The following is a 22876-nucleotide window of genomic DNA, read 5'->3' as shown; positions in this document are numbered from 1 at the left end:
CCAGAGGGCTGGGTTAGTCAAGGAAATTTAAAGTTGAGGCAGAAAGTTAACAAAGAAAGTTGAAAACCACCTTCTGATACCTGAAATCTCTGCGTTTTCACACAAAGAACACCTGAACATGTCAAACTGGTTTCATAGTAGAACCATCATTGTAAAAACATCATAGTATGGTGTGTTGCTCAAAAAACATTACGACCCGACTGTCTAGGGTCGCCGAGGAGCAACACAAAAACAGGACAAACGCTGGTTTCCAGGCGGTTAGGCAGCTATTTATTTGAAAGAGTAAGTTTACAACAACACAACATGTGAGCAGAAAAATCACAAAGTCTGTCTTTAGTTCAGCTGAAAATATTAGTTTTTGTCTTTTTTATTGACCAAACTTTTCAGGAAGTAGATGAAGAATAATTCAAGCTCTCATGTAGAAGTCCAACTTATTTTGGATCCTTGTGGAGAGTTTAATCTTAGAGTTTGTAAAGCTGTTGAGTTTTTAGAGTCGCATGGATTGTTCTGACATTTAATAACCGAGTCCTGAAATAAAATTACAGTTGTGGATTTCTGTCATTTAGTCTGGACTAAACAAATAACAGCAGCATAAATCTCAAATGTCATTATGAGGAGTCTGGATTGAGGTTTCTCACTTGATAATGATCAAAACATGAAATTTAGGTTGGTTTAAAGGAATATTCCACCTTAAATCTTTGAATGTTGACCTAAAAGGTTGGTTTCAGGAAGTATTCCACCTACAAGGTCCTCAAACATCCACCTTAAAGGAACATTCCACCAAAAATCCTTGGACATGCACCTAAAATGTTGGTTTAACCGAGTATTCCATCCAAAATCCTCAGAGACCTGAGGGGCTGGGTAAAAGGAATATTCCACCTAAAACCTCAAATATAGACCCGAAAGGGTGGTTTAGAAAAGATCCTTCAATGTAGACCAAAAAAGTTAGTATGGAGGAATATTCCACCTGAAATGTAGACCTGAGAAGTTGGTTCGGAAGAATATACCATCCTAAACATCCTTAAATGTAGATTAAAAGACGGTTTGGAAGAAAATTCCACCTAAAGTCCTCCAATGTAGACCTAAAAGGTGAGTTTAATGGTATATTCCACCTAAAATTCACTACTGTAGACCTTGGAGGTTGGTCTGATGGTATATTCCACGCAACATCCTTGAACATAAACTTAAAAAGTTCGTTCAAAGGAATATTTCACTTAAAATCTTTCAATGTAGACCAAAAAATCTTGGTGTAAAGGAGTATTCCACCTTAAATGTAGACCTAAACGATGGTTTGGAGTAATAGTCTACTCTAAAATCTTCCAGTGTAGACCTAAAAGGTTTATGTGATGGTATATTCTACCCAACATCTTGGAACATTTACCTAAAAGGTTGGTTTAATGGTATATTCCCAGAAGAACCCTTGAACATCAGGCTTAATGGTATATTCCACATAAAATACTTGTACATATATCAAGAAGTCAGTGTAAAGGAAATGTAGACCTAAAAGGATTGTTTAAAGGAATATTTAAACGATTATTTTCATTATTTAATAATCTGTTATCAGTCAGAACCCTGGCAAACTTATTTTCATCAGTTTTTTAGTGGAAGTCACAAATAAAGGAGCTCTTGGGTTTTCCCGGCGTTAGTGAGTCAAAAGCTGCTGTTTCAACACAGAACGTTCACATGCATCCACAAACCTCTCAGCACTCAAACACCCACAGACAGGCGGCCGGCTGGACCGAGGCTCGGCGGCGTCCTCAGACCCACGAGTCGGGGAGTCGCTGAACTTGTTGGTCCAGTTTGAAGGCCTCCGTGTGGTCCACTAGAAGTCCACGTAGTCGGTGTTGGCTTTGAACCGCAGCAACTGGCCACCATCAGGTGGACCGGCTCGTCCTCGTAGGACTCCTCCTGTAGCCTTGAGGAGACCACAGGAACATTCAGTAGCTGTTGGAGTTCTTCCTGTCAGGCTCGTGGTAGAACGGCTCTGAAGAATCTTGTACTTGTCTTATCTGGAACAATCTAACAGCCTAAACTGTTAACAGCAGTGTAAAGAAGCAAACACACAGGCATAGATTAGGACTCAAACTACATTTATTTTAGAAAACAAATCAACTTAGAGGCATTTGTTCACACGTGGCTGAATAGGAGGCCGTCCAATCAGATTTGAGGTCTTCACTCTGGAGTAGTGATGGTGAGATGAAGCCTCATGAGGCATTGAACTACTTGAGCCAATTGGTTTGAGAAACGGTTCATTTCTTGAAGCTTCATGAGCACACAAAGCCACCTACTGGCCAGGTGTATAATCACAGGCAGCTGTATCTGAACCACATGTTTGATGCATTGAATTTTTATCAGTTATGGCTGTTGGGAATGACTATGAAATACAAGAAAATGTATGACCAATTAATTTCTTTAGATAAATTGTCACGTGTAGAATAAAATATATTTTCATGTATTCTGTGTGTGTAAATTTTCCCCAAAATGGTAGTATCATATAATGTGGCAGGTTGTGTAATGTTTTTCTGTCACTTTAAGAAAATGCCATGGCCTTAAGCAGGCAGAGGACAGTGAAAGTGTGGAACTAGGAAGATCGTACTGAATATGCTGTGTAACTTGGACAACGATGCACAGGAAAGGGGACATTTTATTCCTTTCATTCAGAAATAACAGTTTCTCAACAGTTTTTGGTTTTAAACGATTCCTTTTTTGACACACATACAATAAACACCTCACCTTTGAATAAAATAACAATGAAAAATACAGTTCTTGATAACCAAAGGTAATGCCTCTGTAATAATGTTAGATTCAGCTTACCTGATTAGAAATTATCAAATCGAAATGGGGAAATCCTCCTCTTCCTAGATGGCTCCTTCCTAAAACCCATCCTTCTCTCCTCACTCTCCTAAATCTCCAAACTATCTTTCTACTCTCTAAACTCTCCAAACTATATCCAGACTATATAAACACTCTCCAAACTCTAGTATTCAAGCTATTCAAACTCTCCACTGACCGCAACTCTCTATCAAAAACCCACATTTTGAACGGAGCCTGGGGGGTTTATGTTGCTGTCAAACCTCACGGCAAAATCTGAACCACTTTCAGAAGCAGTCACGTGGTTCAGCCAGGCAGCGAGGCTTTGGACGTCATCATTTTGGCTCCTCCCCTAAATGAAGCAAGCCTCGATACGCGCTTCATGGAAACACCCCCTCCATGACTCGGCACACGCTACGAAGCCTCGGCACGTCTCCTAACATCACTACTCTGTAGGTTGTTTGTTCGGTGAGACTCTTGGACCTCCATCAGCTGACGTGACGTGGATGTTTGATGGTCTTCCTCTCTAGTGCCAGATGATTCATCCATGAATTCAGCAGCTACAGACTGAAATGAAGCTCATGCTGCCGTTATTGAATTCCTGTTCCAGATCAAATGTTCAGAGCTCACCGTGAATGCATGTTGTCTGCTGTCTGATAGTTTTTCTCATTGTAGTCTTCAATAAAGTCTCTTTCCTCATGTCAGGATGTGGTGAGACTCTTTCTCAGTCTCTGCAGACGTCCCTCATTGTGCATCTCCAGAGAAGAAACAGAAAAACTGGTCACTGCTTCAGCATCACAAATGCTCTCCAGCATTGAGAGTGTTTTAGGAATTCATTCATTGTGTTGTGAACTTTGAAGGAGCAGAAACTTTACAGCTGCCAAAGATATGAGCTCCAATTCTGGATGTTTTAGGAAATCAAGTTCATCAAATGAACACTTTATTATTGCTGATAACGCTCATTAAATTACTGAAGAAATCCAGCATAAAAACCTGTAAACTCTCAGGCAGCTTTTGTTAAAGTTTGTCTATAATTCTATCATCATGTTCTGGAACCAGGACTCTACAGAAGTTCCTTCAATCAGATACTTCTGTGTTTCTATTTAAGGCCTCAGGTTTGAATGTACAGCAGAGGATTAGAAATGAGTTATTTTAATATTTAAATCAGTCCAGTAAATGTTTGGAGTAAAAATGATTAAAATTTTGATTTAGATAGATTTGTGTCAAATAATATTGTAGAGTCTCACTTAAATATATCCAAATGAGTTCAGTGTATTTACATTTTATAGAATATTTGATTTCTTAATCTCAATACTGTAGGGTCTGACCCTAAATATAATAATAATGTAAACAATATTGTAGTGCAGAGTCATAAACTTTAATCAGCTAAACTTACATAATATCACTGCACAATCTTAAACTGAACATTCATATTATTGAGGTAAATTTACATAAATCATGATATTCTAGAGTCTTAACTGGAATATTTCTAACAATCTTTTTGTATTGTGCTGATAAACAACAATAACCCGACTTTCAGATAATATTTGTTGTCTGTGACTGTGAGACTAAATTCCACCACATTCTGGAATTTTACCTGCAGCACTTGTAGGAATAAAAAAAAAAGAAAATCTGTTCATTTCCACATTATGCACATTTATTTATTCTTAATATCTCAGACTGAATGGTAGCTGGCAGTAAAAACAAACTCATCTGTTGGACTGAATTTCCCAAAATGGAAACATGGACAGAATTTAACACTCATGTATCCATGGCAACACTAAAGTTTCTGCTTCTTACCAAAGTTCACAACACAAGTAAAGATTTTAATATAAAACTTCAGGGATGACTGCTAACCATAAGTATTCTGATCAATACTTCATGATCAATATCAGGACAGATGTTACAACTCCAGCTGTTGCATTAGACTGCAGTTATTCACAGAGAAATTAAAACATCACATTCCTCATAAAAACTAGATGGGACTTTTATTAAATAAAGTGTTGGTGAATAAACAGTGTAAAAAGTGCAAAGCAGCTCCATTAAATCAGGAGATGTGAGACTTCCACAGCATGGATCACCATCTGCTGTGTTGATTCATAGCTGAATGTCAGAATGAACTGAGCTAGAAAAGCTGCTTTGAGCTGCAACATTACGGTCTGACAATCCAACACCATCACAGTTTTCATCTGGTTGTTTTGCTTCAACATGCTGTGAAGTTCAGTTTTTACCTGAATCAATACAGAGATTCTATTTTCAGCCAAGACTGGAATAAAAATTAGAATGTTATGAGGTTATTAATGCAACTAAATCCTTTCAGATGGAAGGATTTACTTCTAAGTTGAATTAGAACTTAGAAAAACAGCGATACCTTCACAGCAACATTTAATAAACCTAAAGCTTCCCTGTTGGCTCATTGGTGGAGTTTGTTACTGAACATCTGAACCTTAAATCCAGTGAGATGACCATCTTCAGTCGAGGCCAGTCAGAGAACTTCAAGACCTTCCATCAGCTGGACCAGATGTGGCATCATCTCCCTCTGAACATCTGGATGACAGGAGAAAAGACAGAAATCAAACACAAATCACAGAAATACAATTTATTCACTTTAATCATTTTATAAAAGTAGCATGTACTTTATTAAAACTTGACAATATCAGTAATGAAAGTAAATGTTTTTATCTCGTGTTGAAGCTAAATTTAAAGTCAATTTTAATGACAGTTTATCCTGAGAGGAGTGAGAATGGAGCTTTTCTTTCCTTTTTAGAATATTCCCTCAAAATATTCTGTTTATTATTGGCTTTAGAAGCATTTTTCTTTATTTATTTTTAGATACCTCAGACTGATACACTTTGCTGGTTTGCAGATAATTTCATGTACAATGACAATAAAGATCTTCTATTATAACATATTTTGCTAAAACAAGAACTGCAAACCTTCTCAACCACCTCTCAGGCTGCAAAATTCCAACTGCGACCAAGAATTATCTGATGTAGTTATTATTATAATCTTTACTGAACCAGCCCTGGAATTAATAAAAATCTGTATATGGATATGATTTTCTCTGATGGGACCACTATGGAAGCCGGAGTAACAATTAACTATCCTTTGAAGGGAAAGATTAGGTCTTCTTCGGGTGGAAAAAAAAAACGCTCTCCCTTAAAAAAAAAAAAAAAAAAACTGCATACAATAAAGTAAATGTCTTCTGCACTGCACACATACTACACTTTTGTATAACTCTGGATGTCAGAGTAAAGGCAGACAGATCCACCGATCAGCCACAACATTCTGACCACTGACAGCTGAAGAGAACAACATCCATCATCTTGTTCTAATGCAACGTTCTGCTGGGAAACCTTGACGTTCATGTGGATGTTTGACATGTACCACCACCTAAACACTGCAGGACAAACAACCCCCTAGTCTCCATGGCAACAGCAGTCCTTGATGCCAGCTGCCCCCCTCAGCAGGACAAACTTAAAACTGCTCAGGAGTGGTCCGAGGAACACGACAGAGCTAAGCTGTTCACCTGGGTTCCACACTCCCCACATCCAGATCTGATTGAGCATCTGTGGGATGGTCCAGGATCAGCCTGGTCTAGGTAGGACCCACCCTGCAACCCACAGGATCCACAGAATCCACAGGACATCCCCAGAGGTTCTGATGAACCACTGGGTCAGAGGAGTTTTAGCAACATAAAGGGACCAACACAGTATTAGTCAGGTGGTCAGAATATTCTACTGTTATATTGTCATGCTGATTATATGATCAGTAAATGTTACCATCAATTATAACATCCACAAAGATCAGGAAAAAAAAAAACTATCAGTTCATTCAGAAACTGTGGGGTTAAACCTAAAAACACAGACCTCAACAGCAGTTTGTTTCAAAGCAGAACACCAGCTGGTTTTCACTAAAGAAGCTTTCAGAGCAACAATTAAATGACAGTTTTGTTCTCATTAAGTTCAGAGTCAGTCAAAATAATTGTGAAATTCTAAGTTTGATCAAATCACGATAACTCTGTGTCCTGTTGTACGATGTTTTCACAACAGATGGCGCTACCCTCATGAATGGAGCATCAACAAGTGACATCTACAACACAACAGAAATGTCTGGAAGCCAGTGGCCACCACTTTAAGCACCTCTTGTAATTGTAGAGGCCAAAGATAACTTTTATTAATCTCGTGATGTCTGAATAAATTTGGTATTGAAATATTCATGCAAGTTTTTCTTTTCCTGATGTGTGTAAGCATTATTTTGGCTGACTCTGTATAATGGGTTTCTGACAGGTCACCAGGCAACATCTTTTTATAATAATGACAAACATACCTGCATTGTACAGGAGTGATTTTCCTCATGTGCAGGTAAAGATGTGTGAGGAGCTTAGAGATGACAGGAGCAGGAGTCATCCTCACTAATTCAGCTTCCACCTAGAAACAGAAAGACCACAAACAAACACACTGATATACTCTCAAACGTTCAACCTCACAGCCTCAAAATATCTGTTTAGGAAGTGTTGTGTTTCTAAATTCTGCTGAAAGCATTGACAGACATTCTCTTACAAGGTTGTGTAAAAAGCAGCCTGTCCTCTGAGCTACTGAGAAATTTTCCTGAACAAAGTTTCTATGTGTAAATCAGCTCAACAAAAACTAAAGCCTCAGTCAGAGATAACAGGTATCACAAATTATAAAGAACTTTCTTTGTTAACTCAGACTTTCTGCTTCAACCTCACATAAAAAGAGGAGTTTAATTCATCAGGTGACTGAAAATGAACGGCTTGTGTAGTTCTAGATCCAAAAGTAGGATGTTTCAACTCATGTTTTACTACAAATACATGCAATTATAAATAAATACAATGGCTGGTTGTTAGTTTATTCACTATTAATGTCATTTTATATACTGGATTGAACTTGAGCAGTGGAAGAGAGAAGGAATTTAATGAAATTATGGAGATTCAGAGAGATAGTGTTGCGCAATAAGTTAAGCACGGTTTAATTCAAACCAGCTGAATGTTAAACTTCAGTGCAGCTCAACGGGTTTCAGTTAACCTTAAAGTAAAATAACTTTTTTAAAAGCTAAAATACACAGCAGAGAAATACCGGTTGAGAAGGTCATTCTAATAATGAGGACAGCTGCTGCAGCAACTAACACAGGTGTTCAGCGCTAAGTTAGCCACCTGTGTTAATTAGCCCGCTAGCTAACTTAGCCGCTTAGCTAGCTAACGCGTCCGGACCAACTGCTCAAACACGACAAAACACAACTCTTCACAAGTCGCTGACTTAACGTACAACAAAATAACGCTACAGGTTAGAAGTATTTATCTTCTTACCGTATTTTACTCCAAAAACAATGTCAACAGCAGCCAGAGATGCTACCCGACGTGCCGACCATAGATATACATAGAAGACTGGATACGCTAGCTATGGTCTGACCAATCACTGCTCTCTGGCTCTCAGTCACTCTGACCAATCACTGCTCTCTGGCTCCGCCCTCTGAGAATCTTGTTGTTGTTGCTGATGATCACTTCCGGTCTCAGAAAATGAAAAAAAAAAGACATTTTTTCGTTTCTGTCTCTTACTGATTTTATTTTTTTGTTATTCTAAATATAAAATGAAAATCAAAGCATTTTTAGAATTTCGTACATCCCTTTTTGATCATGAAAACGAAAAACGCCTTGTATTTCAATTTTAATTTTTGTATTTTAAAACGAAGATCAAATAACCACTGGTTTTTTGTTTTTCAATACCCGTTTCAGAACGGAATATCCAATTGCCAGATAAATACACGGACCGGTATTAGCCCTAATATTTAAGGTTTTTAGGAGAATTCATAATGCTAATCTCTTTTTCTACTGGAAAGCACTTTGGTTCATCAGGTGTTGCCTAACTGTGCAATATAAACAATACTTATTTGATATGTGGTCTATGTAGGGTGGCAGAAGAAATATTTATTCTATCCTAAAGTCAAAGGTGTAATAGCTGGTGTAAAATGAATAATTGAATAAAGAAATATATAAAAATTCATAAAGCAGGGTTCCAATGTATGTAAAACAAACAAAAATAACAAACAGTAAAACACCGCCATCAGAAGTTTTACTTCAGTTAAAGTCAGAAGTATCTGAAACATGCACAAAAAAACTAAAAAGGTCGGTTTCAGAATGTTTTATTACAACAGGTGGATATGTCAACGTGTATTCAGCATTTTAACGCTGTAATACTGGTCAAGATGGAGCTCATTTTAACTACTTTATACACAGCTGTGTAGTGTTATCTCCTCTGTAGCAAAACAGGATGCTTAACTGCCTTTATAGTATTAAAATACATAGATTTATTTTTTAAATATGATATATTAGACAGATGCAGTTTGGCTCTTAAATTAATGTATTAATGCATTTGCCTTTAAACTTTACTGGAGTACTCCACAAGGTATAGGCATAAAATGGCATCAAATGAAAAAAGGTCCCTCAAAATGTCATTAGAAAAGGTTTGCTTCAGTTACTTTCCACCAATGCTTACATTATTTTAATGGCTAAGCTGTAGACAGAATATAAAATGTTTAACTGTAGAAGCTGTATTAAACAAACTAAAAACATTACAAATGAAACTATAATGTAAGGATGACAGGCTAATCCGATATAGTTATTTGACTACATTATTTGTTTTTGTTGACAGTAGAACTGGTGCTTTTATTTTTGAAGGATCCAAAATTGTTGTTGCCATAAGCAACTGAGCAATCTGAGGTAACAGCCAGAAATAAATATATATATAAAAATATATTTTAGGACTAATTCTGAAATAATTATAAGCAAATGTCCTGCAATCAAAATCAAACTTTTTGTTAAAGTCCAGACATTTTCTCAAGAAAATGTTTGTACCTGAAAGTGCTCATGCAGGAAAATGGCCATGTGAGTGACATTATATTACTGGACTGTTATTCTAATCACAAGTGCATTAATATGCATTAACCATTGGTATCTGACCTAGCTACAACTTTACTTACTCAGAAACTTTTAGGTATGTTATAGCAGTGACTTTAACAATCTTGTTTAAACCTAATGTCTTTAATATAGAATTGTTATCTGCAAAGACAGAAGTAACTATATGATGTGTAGTGAAAAGTACAGTACTTCCTTTGTATGATGGTGGAATTATATACATACAGCACGAGTACAAGTAAAATTGTGTCTCAATAATTGTAACTGGCTATATTTTACCATCGCCTAAAGAAACTCACTATGCACTCACTATTTATCTTAAATACATACACTACCAGTCAAAAGTTTGGACACACCTTCTCATTAAATGTTTTGTCTTTATTTTCATGACTATTTACATTGTAGATTCTCACTGAAGGCATCAAGACGACATCATGAAGCCCATGGAGAGATGCCAAGAGTGTGCAAAGCAGTAATCAAAGGGTGGCTATTTTGAAGAATCTGAAATGTAAAACACGTTTTGACAAATTTCACACTTTTTTGTTTACTTCATAATTCCATATGTGTTAATTCATAGTTTTTATGCCTTCAGTGAGAATCTATAATGTAAATACTCATGATGACAAAGAAAATGAGAAGGTGTGTCCAAACTTTTGACTGGTAGTTTATAAAGACATACCATATAACCCAGAAATCCAGTTTGACCAGCTCCCGATTGTAAAGAGTCTTCAGCTAAGAATTTACAAACTCAAACAAGAAGTTCAACTGTTTACTATCACCTAGAGGCTGTTTATCAAGAGCAGACATCCGTTTCATTTTCCTAAAACATACTGACAGTAATTTAACGGCAGCGAAAACATATTCAAACCACAGTACAACCACACGCCTAGGAAAAAACCCCAAACACTCAAGTACAGTTCCCAGTGCATTTTTAATTCAAAATGCATTTAAATAATTAACAAACACAATAAATAATGTCCGGTACATGAATCCATTTGAATACAATGCAAATAATAAGCGGAAAATAAACAGACTATTTATATCTTCAGACGTCAGTGAATTGAACAGGATTTTGTGGTCAGTGCATTCACAACATAAATAAAACAGATTAGACATACATCTCTAGAAATTCCATTTCCTCCATACAGAAATAATACATTACTTTGGTCGCAAACGGAAGCACTGAACAAAAAGGCTGCAGATTTCAAATAGCTGGCTCGCTAAAAACATCATTCAAACATTCAGATTTTATTGTGCGTTGCAGGTTTCGAAAAATTGCCAGCAACCTCGTGTTAGCATTTTCTTATCACAGCTGTCAATCAAAATTCAAGCACTTTCTCTTAAAATCACATGCAGTTACAATCAAGAAGAGCCCGCAATTTAAATGCATGTATTTTAAATTTAAAGACCTGATCAGTGGATCTTCTAAATGGAATATTCCCTTACAGATTGGTAATAGGAATGTGGTTTGTCAACTTGTGCAAAACACCAATTGAAAAATTAAAACAATTGTTGGTACATGGTGTTGATTTCTATTCAAGTATACGTTAACTACAAGAAACAGGCACAAAAATATTCTGGTTGTTTCAAAACATGCATTGATGTCAGTGGAAGATTAATTTTTGCTCTACATGCTTATCTGAAGGTCGAAGATATTGCTAAATGAGAACGAAGATGCCAGTCTACTCACAGTCAACTACTCAATAAGCAGCGAGGATAAAGCTATGTTCCTGTTTCACTTTCTTTTTAAAAGAAAAACTTTCATCATGATCCCAATGCATACGCTGCATTTTAAATCATAGAACATCTTATAGTTCAAGTTTTCATATTTAGCTGTTCTAAGTTTAACATCATACTGAAATACACAACAGGTAGGATAAACCCAAAACAGAGGTAAGTGGAATCTTCAAAGTCAACTAAAACTCTCTACAATGTTTCACTGTTGTTGTTGTTGTTGTGTGTGTGTTTACTGTATATCTACGTGCAATGCTATGATATGTGTCTACACTCATGAAATGTGGCGTCATGGTGTGGTTTCACTTGTTCTTCTCTTCCAGTCCACTCTCTGCTCTCAGGGCCTGGCTGCTGGCTGAAATGAAGCTGACCCAGTGTTTGAGGTCCTCGGGAAACTCTGGGCACTCGATCTGCACACAAACAATGTTTGTAAAGAATGAAGCCACAGTCTCATGGTGAAACAATTAGTCCAGTGAGCATTTGATGGCAACGACTTTGATGACCTAACAGAGGTTTAAGTTTTTTATGTCTCAGGTTCAAGCTTCTAAATTGCGTTCTTTGTGTTGTGTGATCATATATACAATATTTGGGGGTTCTGATTCTGGCTGGACAGAGCAGAATTTAAAGATATCATGTTAGGCTTTGTTAACCTGCTGTTTTACAGACATAATGACTGATTGATTGATCAAAAACAAAATATGTTTAGCTATTAATATTGAATAATCAGCAACTATATTCCTTTAAGTCACTGACGACGATGCAAGAATTAAAACCTAGCAAGTTCCATAAAAATCAAAGTCCAAGAACACAAGGAGGGTTTAAAAAGAAAAGATCTTTACTTTAGTGGGTTAAAGACTTTAAAAGGCAAACTAGTGCATTTCGGCTTTATTAACAGTGAAACCCTGAAGAAGCTGACACGTGTTGGTTTTCACCTTTCAAACCTACTTTGAACCTGGAAATTTTATGCTATTTAGTATAAAACTACGTATTACTAATGTATGAAAATAGGCAATTTCATACCATCACACTGAAATGGACATTTCTGGGCATTTTTTGATCATTTGACAGACTAAACAGAATGACTAATCAAGAAAATCGTGGGCAGATTGATCAATATAGAAAACACCCATTAAATGCAGCCCTACAACGGTCACACCAACACTTTACCTACCTTCCTTTTGCAGATAAATTCGATAATCCTCTCTGGGCTGCAGTGCACCACATTCTGCCTACAGAGCATGACTGCCGACACAAAGCCATCTTTCTTTGACACGAAGCGCTGCTCCAGGTAAAAGGCCTTCTCATCCCAGCTTACTATTTTGGTTCGAATCTCAAAAGCCTCACGGAAGGCCAAAGAGCGCCGGTACCGGATGGTGGAGGCCCCTACCACCAATCTGGCCCCCAGTTTGCGTGAGGCCATGAACAACCCATTTCTCATGTAATGGTGGAAGCGAGCAAAGTCACATTCCCTCAGATACCGAGAGTTATTCATGTGGCCCAAGTAGTCCAAATCGTGTGGAAGGACCATGCCTTCGATGCTTTGCTCAGCTAGAATGTCCCATATTCTGGGCTGAAACCACACTTGGAAAAACACCTGGGCCCCCCGTAGGAAGTACCACACATCCAGGCTGCAGAAGAGCAGGAGGAGGGCACCCAGCACCAGCAGCAACATCTCTCTGGAAAAACAGTAAAAACATTACTGTCAAGAATCAAAACTGGTGCATTTAAAGACAAAAATTATGCATGATATAATTAAAAATGCTGTTATTATGTGAAGGCAGTAATCTGCAGTTTTGAAAAGGCTGCCTGCTAAAGCTAATACCAGTGTCTTCTAAACTCATGAGCACTCTCAATATCAAACTAAATGCATCTTTGACCTCATCAATGACAATGCACATGTGTAGGAAAACGAGAGGTCACTCATCTCTCACAAGCTGACACAATATTCTGTTTAAAAACACAGAAGCAGCACACTCCCACAATCAGCCACTTCAACCTTGAGCGGACTGGGAAGCTGCTCTGCTCAAATGAACCTGCTGTGACAGCCAAATCTGTTAGCTTAGCGGCTAGCTGCCAGCAGCCCGTGTCCTCGGGAGAATAACGAACACACTCTTATGCGTAAAGTCACCACTCTTAGCTTTTTCGATGTCGACATTAAAGTAACAACCACGAAGACGACTGAACTATATATTTATGTCTGTGAAACTCACTGTGCGTCCCGAAGAGAGTGCTACCATGAGATGCGATGCAACTTGCAGAAACCGGTAGAATGAATGAACATGACTTCCGGGTGTGTGACGACAAGTAATTTCATTGGTTGACTTTGTCGGCATGGTTACATGAATCCGTTTTCAAATTCAGCGTCTAACGTAAATACATATATCCCCGTTTAATCAAATCTACTAATGTATATTTTCTTTTCAACCTGTAATATTGTAATTTATCAGAATTGCTGTGAAGATTCTTTTTTTTATTTGCAAAATTTTAAATTTACAAACAATTTCTCAGAACTGGATGGACAGATTAATTTTTTTGGCTTGTTTTTTATTTGCCCTAAAATCTACAGAACTTAATTTTTTTTTTTTTTTTAAATCTGTGAATCTCATGAATTGTCTTTACCTGTTTTGGTTGTTATTTATTATTGCCGACCAAATTTGTTGGTATTTTTTTAGTCTGTTGAAATTGACAGTTTTATAAAGCTAGTGCGGGAGAGATATTTTATGTTCACCATAACCTACAAAAGAGAGTAAATAATCTGCAGCAATTTGCTTCAGTCGATTCTCAGGTTCTGTTGTTTTAGAAACAACATCAAAATTCTGTCAGCTTCAAATTAATTTTCTGTTGCTACAGAAACAGAACATTAAAGAACTAAAGTGCAGTAACTAGCTTCAGTTTAAACACCTGCTGCAATAATAACAATCAGCTAGCTGCAGTATAACTGAGATTGTTGTCTATCAACAGGTATTTTATAATCTGTTGCAAATCTAATAGGCTCCATCACCCTGGTGGGCTCCTGTTAACATCATAAGTTTTGTTTCTCTTGAAGAGTTTTACTGTATAAACTACCATGAGCTTGCTGAGCAAACATTAAAAATGTGATGCATTTAGATCACCTAATTATTTCCATTCATACTTGTGCTGAATCTACCTTTTCAACATGAAATATTATATATTTGTCTTTGCTACATTTACTAAACAACCTTTTTTGAAGCAAGATTTTACATTAAAAACTATAACCCTTAAAGTGCATTTGTGACAATTAAAAATGTGACAATGTATGATACATTTTGTTGATCATACTTCTATACTTTTATGTACACAAGATTGTGAAGTCTTGACTTTTACTTGTAATGGAGTACTTCTACGTTGCTGCGTTTTTACTTTTACTTGAGGAAAAGTTTAAATTACTTTGACTCGTCACCAACGATATTCTGTCCACTGGTGGCTCCTTCATTTACACTATTTACAGAAAGACAAGGTACAATGAGGTCCATAAATGTCTAGACACTGACACAATTGTCAGCATTTGGACTCTGTACACCACCACAATGGATTTAAAATGAAACAATCAAGATGTGCTTTAAGTGCAGACTTTCAGCTTTAACTTAAGGATATTTACATCAAAATCAGGTGAACAGTGGAGGAATTACCGCACATTTTATATGTGCCCTCCACCTTTTTAAGGGACCTAAAGTAACTGGACAATTGGGTGCTCAGCTGTTCCATGACCAGGTGTGTGTTATTCCCTCATTATTTCATTTACAAGGAGCAGATAAAAGGTCTGGAGTTCATGTCAGGTGTGGTATTTGCATTTGGAATCTGGTGAGGTCAACTCTTAATATGAAGTCCAAAGAGCTGTTATAAACAGTGAAGCAAGCCATCAATAGGCTAAAAAATCTAAACAAACCCATCAGAGAGATGGCAAAAACTTTGGCGTGGCTAAATCAACTGTTTGGTACATTCTTAAAAAGAAAGAACGCACTGCTGAGCTCAGCAACGCTAAAAGACCTGGAAGACCACAAAAAACAAGTGTGGTGGATGACAGAAGAATCCTGTCCATAGTGGGCCAGATCAAGAACACTCTCCAGGAGGTAAAAGTCAACAATTAAGGAAGACTTCACCAGAGTGAAAACAGAGGGATCACCACAAGGTGTAAACCTTTGGTGAGCCTCAAAAACAGGAAGGCCAGATTGGAGTTTGCCAAAAAAAACATCTAAAAGAGCCTGTGCAGCTCTGGAACAACATCCTATGAACAGATGAGTCAAAGATCAACTTCTAGCAGAATGATGGGAAGAGAAGAGTCTGGAGAAGGGAAGGAACTGCTCAAGATCCAAAGCAAACCAGTTCATCAGTGAAGCATGGTGATGGTAGTGGAATGGTGTGAGCATGTATGACTGCCAATGGAACTGTTTCTCTTCTATTTATTAATGATGTGACTGCTGACAAAAGCAGCAGGATGAATTCTGAAGTGTTTTGGATAATATTATCTGCGTATATTCAGCCAGATGCTTCAGAACTCATTGGATGGTGCTTCATGGTGCAGATGGACAATGACCCGAAGCATACTGTGAAAGCAACCAAAGAGCTTTTAAGTGAAAGAGGAGGAATGTTCTGCCATTACCAAATCTATCACCTGACCTGAATACAAGTCAGGATGCATTTCACTTGCCAAAGACAAAACTGAAAGGAAAATGTTCCAAGAACAAGCAGGAAGTGAAGACAGCAGCAGTAGAGGCCTGACAGAGCATCACCAGGGACCAAACCCAGCATCAGGTTCCAGACTTCAGGCTGTCATTGACTGCAAAGGATTTACAACCAAATATTTAAAATGACGATTTGTTTAATGATTATGTTCGTTTGTCCAACTACTTTTGGTAAAAAAAGTAGTTGGACAAACATATACTACACATATAAAATGTGTAGTAAGTCTTACATTGTTCACTTGATTTGGATGCAAATAACCTCAAATTAAAGCTGAAAGTCTGCACTTAAAGCACACTTTGTTTAATTTCAAATCCATCGTGGTGGAGCAGAGCCCAAATGCTAGAAATTGTGTCAACGTCAAAATATTTATGGATCTGACAGTAAGTGATTGACTTTTAGTGCATACTGTGCAAATACTTGTTGTAATCTCTAATTGTTGAAAGTCTTCTATTTCTTGGCAACTGTTTCTTTCTTTTTCTAATATCTAACCTGTTGTTTTTATTTTTTGTTTATATTTTTTTTTTATGATTTTACAGGTGGTTACAGTAAAAACTCCAAACTATACTCCTGCATTAGTTTTATTGCTGCCATAGAACAACATATTACACTTTATACAATCACATTATGTTTCCATTACTGAATAAGTACCAATGATTTACCTCTCAAAGCAGTGCAGTGCACTGTTATTCCAGTGTTTCTGTATATATTGAGGTCAAAGTAAAACTTGTTTTATAAAGTGTAGGCACAAGTGTGTTTAAGTCAAGTAACTGTGATGAGAAGTTAAACGTCTCTCTCAGAACACTTTGCATCCTGGGCTGGTTAACTGCCTGTCTTACAAAAAGCCAGTCTTGATATCTGCCCGTGCAGCATCTTATTTATTCTTCTCCTCCAGACCACTCTCGGCTCTGAGAGCCTGGCTGCTGGCAGAGATGAAGTTGACCCAGTGCTGAAGGTCCTCTGGAAACTCAGGGCACTCCACCTGCAGGGAGGAAACCACAAGTCCAATGTCCTTCAGTTGTCACAGAATCTATTTCTACCAATGTACAATTTGCATTTGTGTTAAAATTCCCTCCTTCCTTACCTTTCTTTTGCACAGGTGCTGCATGATCTTGTCCGGGCTGCTGCGTATCACACTCTGCTTGCAGTACATGACAGCACACACCAACCCGTCTTTTGTTGAAACAAATCTCTGCTCCAGGAAAAAGGCTTTGTCATCCCACGTGACGATCCGACTCCGCAGCTCGTAGCCCTCCCCTATACACAGAGCCCTCCGGTAGCGAATGGTGGTGGCCCCGACCACCATTGATGCTCCGAGGGCTCGCAGTGCCTTGAACACGCCGTTACGGGTGTAGAGAGAGAAGCGGGCGAAGTCACACTCTCTGAGGTACCGGGCATTGTTCATGTGGCACATGTCGATGTCATGGGACGTGACCCGACCCGATAGGATCTGCTCTGCTGTAATGTCCCACACTGGAGGCTGAAACCAGGCCCGCAGGATCACCACGGCAGCCCGCAGGAAGTACCACACATCTAGACAGCAGAAGAGAGCCAGCAGGACGGCGAGCACCCACAGCACCCACCACATCTCTCTGGGGAAAGGACATACACAAGCAGTGGAGTTAATGTGATTTGTAAGCATGATGTTATTAAAGGATTTAAGTTAGTCCCAACAAATCCTATATAAAAAAACAACGGACTGATCCCACTAACAAGCAGTGCCAATGGAACCAAAGACAGACAGCACTGGTGCCATAGACCTTTAAGTTTAAATCAAAAAGACATAAAAATGAAGGGCATCTCAAGGAGGCTGTGCTGTTGCACTGACAGGCATGTTCCCGACAGTATTTCATTTTGACTTCACTTTGTTTACGTGACACTGGCTGCCAGCTTGGTAGTGCACCTACACAACACTTCTGACTTCTGTTTAAGTTACACTTGTTAAAAAAAAAAAAAAAAAAAAAAAAAAAAAACACTTTTGAGTGTATATGAACTCCTCAGACATTTTTGGTTGAAAATGTGGCTCACTCTGGTAGCAAAAATGTTATATGTTATAGAAGTTGAATTATTTACAAAACAAGTCTGGAAAATTCTGCCAAGTTTGGACTCTTTTGAGGAACATACATGACAACAGTGTCCTTCTAGGCAACATTTGAGCTAGGGTGAATACTCTTTAATTGCTAGTTTGCACTGCTACATGTGCCAAAAGTCAGAATTTCTGGAGACATTCAAATCCCTCGATCTGCCTGAAGCTAGCACACTTTGTGGGAATTTCATTTCATGTTTTAGTCAAAAGTAAAGTATAATTTTTAACCTTATACAACAGCTGTGTCCGGTCCTGATTCATACATCTAATCCCCAAAACCAGGCGGTGGGTTTAAAAGGCAACAAAGAAAATGACAGCATTTATCACAGCTACAAAGTGTAAAAACAGAATGAATAATCAGATTTCCAAAGTTCCAACAGTCAATGAACTAATCATGTATGTGTGTAACAAATCTAAGCTTAAAACTCGGATATTTTATCAAAATCATTTTACTCTACGTCTCATTTAAAAATTTGCAAAAAAAATAAAGCATGCAGAAGATCTTGTGAATATTTTTTTTTGTAAAATATTAGAGATCCCTTGGTCCAACTGAAGAGCCATACCTGTAACCAACATTTTGTTAGTACCTTACCAGAACCGAAAAATGCTGCACATGGTCATTCCAGGATTTTTCTATTTTTGCCAGATAAATAATCAAACTAATTCAACTTTCTTTTTTTCTGATTTGTGCTATTCTAACTTTGCCATAAGAAAATGTTTTCTCGACTTCTTGCTATGGCTCTGCTGCTTCGATAGAGGTGCAGGACTTTATACTGCACAAAAAAGTAAGATCTCAGTAAGGAGGAAAAACCACCTGCATACTGCTGTGGGTTCAGAGTTCATGTATTTGATCCGGGGTGTGTGTGTGTCCTGTGTCTATTTCTAATTATAATATTAGTAGCAATTGTAATTTTGCCATAATTTGGAATTTCTGACATGCGGCTACTTTACAGATAGGAGGTTCAGTGTGACTCAGTTGTACGTTGAGATTCCAGGTTTTAGAACACTTGTGAACTGATTTACCACAACGTGAGGGCGCAAACAGGTTCAGCAGGAAAGGCAGGCTGCATCTACAGATTGCTCGTCTTCAGTGGACATGCAACTACGAGTAAGTGCAAAAACAGCTTTAAATGCAGATATTTTAACATTATCGTAGTGCATGTTTACACTCTCAGCGGATGTTGTTACCAAGCCTATAGTTAATCTTAGCTTACTTCATTGTAAGCCATGAAAAGAATTGTAGATCCTAATGTGACAGTGATTTTGAAGCACAGCTAGCTAATGTTACTAGTAACGTTCAGAGGTCTTAAGTAACACTTGTCGAGGTACAAGCGTAGTTTTCATTGTAACTTTACAGCGAACACCAACAGCAAAACACCTAGAACTTTATCGACTCGGGCAGAATAACTCACCTGCTCTGTAGCTCGTCCTCCTTCCACTTAATTTGCAGTCGACACAAAGAGAGTCAAGCTCAAAGTTTTACTGCACAAATAGCTACAGCTACCGCCTTCAAAATAAAGGCTGATACGTGCAAGTGCCTTAAGGTTCAATCGGGGAGAAGGCGTGTTTAGTTGAAACCAAGCGATTTATCTATATAACAAACAATAATTAATTTTGTAAAATGACCCACAGGTCGATAACAGGTACACTTCATGTTTTTTCAAAAGTAAGGACTTTTAATTTGACAGTAATAGCGAATCACTCCCTGTCCGCTACGCGTGACGTAGCAGAATATGCGGCGATGATTGGTTGTTCCGGTTGTTTAGTCACAGGCAAAGAATTCAAGAAATCGCTATATTTTATTATTATTATCACATCCTTAAAAGTAACTTTCACACTCTCACTTTTACATATGTCTGTATAATATATAACCACAACCAAGACACATGCAGTAAACCTGAACCTGTATTCATTAATCTAAAAAAGAAAATAATGAGGATGATGAGATTATTAAAGTATAAAGTAAGAATGACGATTACAAACTATGAACATGTTTTGCTGTGACAAATGAGCAAACAGACTTGGCAAACAATTATTGAACAGATTTTCAGAGATTAATTAGAACAAATGAACTGAGGATTTTTGAAGTTTCAGTGTGTGTGTGTGTGTGTGTGTGTGTGTGTGAGAGAGAGAGAACCAATAAACTGCTAGCACACTGAGTGAAAATACAAGTCAGTCAGATTTCCTTGCGTCTTAGCAACTCCTCAACTTCCAAGTTGTTTTCCCACAGATTCACTGAATTTGGCGAGATCGATAATCCATCACCATTTTCTTCATATCCCGGTCTGCAGTTAGGTCACTCATTTGAAGCTCATGTCCTGGACCTGCCATCGGATCATACTGGTGTCTGGAAGAGACAGACTGGTTTCAGAATCCTTGTTGGCATTTGGAACCACAGCCCACCCTGCCTGTGTTTTCAGCTAAGAAAAGGCCTAAAAACATTAAATAAGCAGGTAGTTACTGGTTATGAGTTAGGTAAGCAACCACAGCCACAAGTAATTTTTAACTACTTTCAGCAGAATTAAATGAACTCACCTTTTGAGGTGTTCCTCAATGGATTTACGTTCATACACAGTACCATACACAGTTTTCACAGGATCAACAAGTATCTTTTTGGTGAGAGGACAGAGCAGATGTTGGGGTATAAACTGTGGCACAGGTTCCACCAGTTTCTTTAGAACAAAAAAATAAATAAAATAAAAAAAGAGTAATGAAAAACTTGAAGAAAAAACCCACAAAAGTTTAACTTTTGAAAATCTGCTAACTTATTCATACCTTCTCCATGTCATCCAGATACTTCCCAGCATTTTCCTCTGTGTGTTTCCTGGCTTCTTGTTCGTATGCCTCATGACTCGTCAGAAATTCCTCAGCCAAAATGCTTTCAAAAAAAGTTCAATATGAAAGTCAAATACTCCAAACATTTCACTGCACTGCCAGAAAACAACTTTGGTCTCTGCTACACCATCTGAAAAAAATTACAGGTTTCACAAAGCTACTCTTTTTGTTGAAAGTTATTGAACTAAATATATTGTCTCTTTAGATGGGTGGTTGTAGTAATGTCTGACTATTATTAGCAAACGGAAGAAGAAACAGGAGTATCAGTCTTAAACAATAACATCTAAACAGCTACAGTGGTGGCAAAAAGTTTTTGGACAACTCCATGCATTTGTGAAATATTGCATTCAGAATCACTCTTAGGTCTTCAAATGCAATTTCTTTTAGTACAGTCACAAAAAAATACTAAACTAATCCTAAAAAAGCCATTAAAAGCTTAAAATTAATTGGTTCCATAAAAATACATAAGTAATTTTAAGTATTGGGCCATTTTGGTACCAATGATCCACAATTTTTGTTGCCGTGCTTCGTGTCTATTTAAAGCCATCACATTTGAAAGTTCTTCAGAGACAAAAATGGCTAAAACAAGGAACCTAGTGCAGGCAACATGTCTGAAGATACAGATTCTCATCCAGGAAGAATACAGCTGCCGCCAGATAGCCAGGAAGTGCAGATGTAGTCCATCATCAGTTGGATACACTCTGCAGAAATGCAGACGAACCAACAGCTTGGAAGACAAACTGAGATCTGGGCCTCCAAGGGTTTCTTCAACAAGAAATGATCGCATCCTGATCTGAATGTGCAGGAAAAACCTCTGAATGACATCAAAGGAGCTTCAGCAGCGGTTGTCAAACCAAATTAGTGTCCAGTGATCCACCCGCACTTTACGTGGCTGACTTTTAGATCATGGCTTAAGGTCCTACAAGGCTGTCAAGAAGCCCCTGATCAATGAGAGACAAAGGTTAGCCTGGCGTCATTGGGTCCAAGCACATAAGAACTGGACAGTCAGGAATTCGAAGAAGATTCTGTGCTCAGATGAGTCCAGTTTCCAGCTTTATCTTCCTCCTGCTAATGCGAAGGTACGCAGAAGGCCAGGTGAAGATTTATCTCCAGCATGTACAGTACCTACTGTCAAGCATGGTGGAGGCAGTTTCATGGTTTGGGGATGCATGGGTGCTGCTGGTGTTGATCATCTCACTGACTGTGATGGCACATTGAACTCTGTCAAGTACTGTGACATTCTCCAAACCCACATGCTCCCTTCTGTACGTGCCCTGTTGAGATCAACACTGGATGTTTCAACAGATAATGTTCGTTGACACACATCAAGGGCCAGTAGAACTTGGCTGCAGGAGCACAGTATCCGGGCGTTAAGAGTGGCCAGCTCCGGATATGAGCCCCATTGAAAATCTGTGGTGGATTGTCAAAAGGTCTGTTTCAAAGCGTAAACCAAAGAATTAAGAAGAATTAAAAGCAGTAATTCAAGAAGAATGGGACAAGATTACCCCTCAACAGTATGAAAGTCTCGTGGGAAACATGCCAGCCAGGATTAGAGCTCTACAGCGTGCTAATGGCAGGACCACTAAATATTAATTTGATGATGTGATAGTTTATTTTTTGTTCAGTTTTGAACACATTCTCTGTTATTTGTTGACGTTGGTACCAACACTGTAGAAAACTGAATTTAGTTTTTTCTTGTAAACACTAAACAAAAAAAAAATGTCATTTGTATTTTTGTGTCTGTCTAATGCAGGAACACCTTTTGAAACACAAAA

General features: G+C 38.0%; 3 protein-coding genes and 1 long non-coding RNA gene across 6 annotated transcripts in view; all 4 read right to left on the bottom strand.

The window, feature by feature from the left end:
* Window positions 1–1831: 1831 nt before the first annotated feature.
* Window positions 1832–8239, bottom strand: LOC129349756 (uncharacterized). 2 transcript variants are annotated; one of them, XR_008602869.1, is made up of 4 exons: window positions 8141–8239; window positions 7141–7241; window positions 2815–5358; window positions 1832–2032 (listed from the first exon to the last, which is right to left on the bottom strand). It is a non-coding gene; the product is annotated as an uncharacterized LOC129349756 (long non-coding RNA). The 2 variants fall into 2 exon arrangements; XR_008602868.1 differs by lacking the exon at window positions 1832–2032 and having other exon boundaries at window positions 2627–5358.
* Window positions 8240–10657: 2418 nt separating this feature from the next.
* Window positions 10658–13788, bottom strand: LOC111579298 (protein THEM6-like). The gene is made up of 3 exons (XM_023286536.3): window positions 13690–13788; window positions 12651–13155; window positions 10658–11889 (listed from the first exon to the last, which is right to left on the bottom strand). Exons 2-3 carry the CDS (start codon window positions 13149–13151, stop codon window positions 11782–11784), a joined length of 609 nt encoding a protein of 202 aa, XP_023142304.1. The 5' UTR covers window positions 13152–13155; window positions 13690–13788; the 3' UTR covers window positions 10658–11781.
* A 2955-nt stretch (window positions 13789–16743) lies between these two features.
* them6 (thioesterase superfamily member 6) lies at window positions 16744–19766 on the bottom strand. The gene is made up of 3 exons (XM_023286537.3): window positions 19679–19766; window positions 17265–17772; window positions 16744–17162 (listed from the first exon to the last, which is right to left on the bottom strand). The coding sequence occupies exons 2-3, from the start codon at window positions 17766–17768 to the stop codon at window positions 17055–17057; spliced, it is 612 nt and encodes a 203-aa protein (XP_023142305.1). The 5' UTR covers window positions 17769–17772; window positions 19679–19766; the 3' UTR covers window positions 16744–17054.
* Window positions 19767–20046: 280 nt separating this feature from the next.
* Window positions 20047–22876, bottom strand: part of LOC111579297 (uncharacterized) — a 22317-nt gene continuing 19487 nt past the window's right edge. The window contains exons 23-25 of one of the 2 annotated variants that reach the window (XM_023286534.3): window positions 21042–21144; window positions 20802–20938; window positions 20047–20613 (exon numbers count right to left, since the gene is read on the bottom strand). In XM_023286534.3, coding sequence (XP_023142302.2) covers window positions 20499–20613; window positions 20802–20938; window positions 21042–21144 — 355 coding nt within the window. In that variant the 3' untranslated portion in view covers window positions 20047–20498. Of the gene's footprint in view, window positions 20699–20801; window positions 20939–21041; window positions 21145–22876 lie in introns of both variants that reach the window. The other variant, XM_023286535.3, reaches the window with a different exon arrangement.

The sequence above is a fragment of the Amphiprion ocellaris genome, chromosome 10 (genome assembly GCF_022539595.1).
Source record: "Amphiprion ocellaris isolate individual 3 ecotype Okinawa chromosome 10, ASM2253959v1, whole genome shotgun sequence".
NCBI lineage: Eukaryota > Metazoa > Chordata > Actinopteri > Pomacentridae > Amphiprion > Amphiprion ocellaris.
The sequence above is the reverse complement of the archived record's forward strand: the minus strand, read 5'-3'. Positions and strand labels throughout refer to the sequence as shown.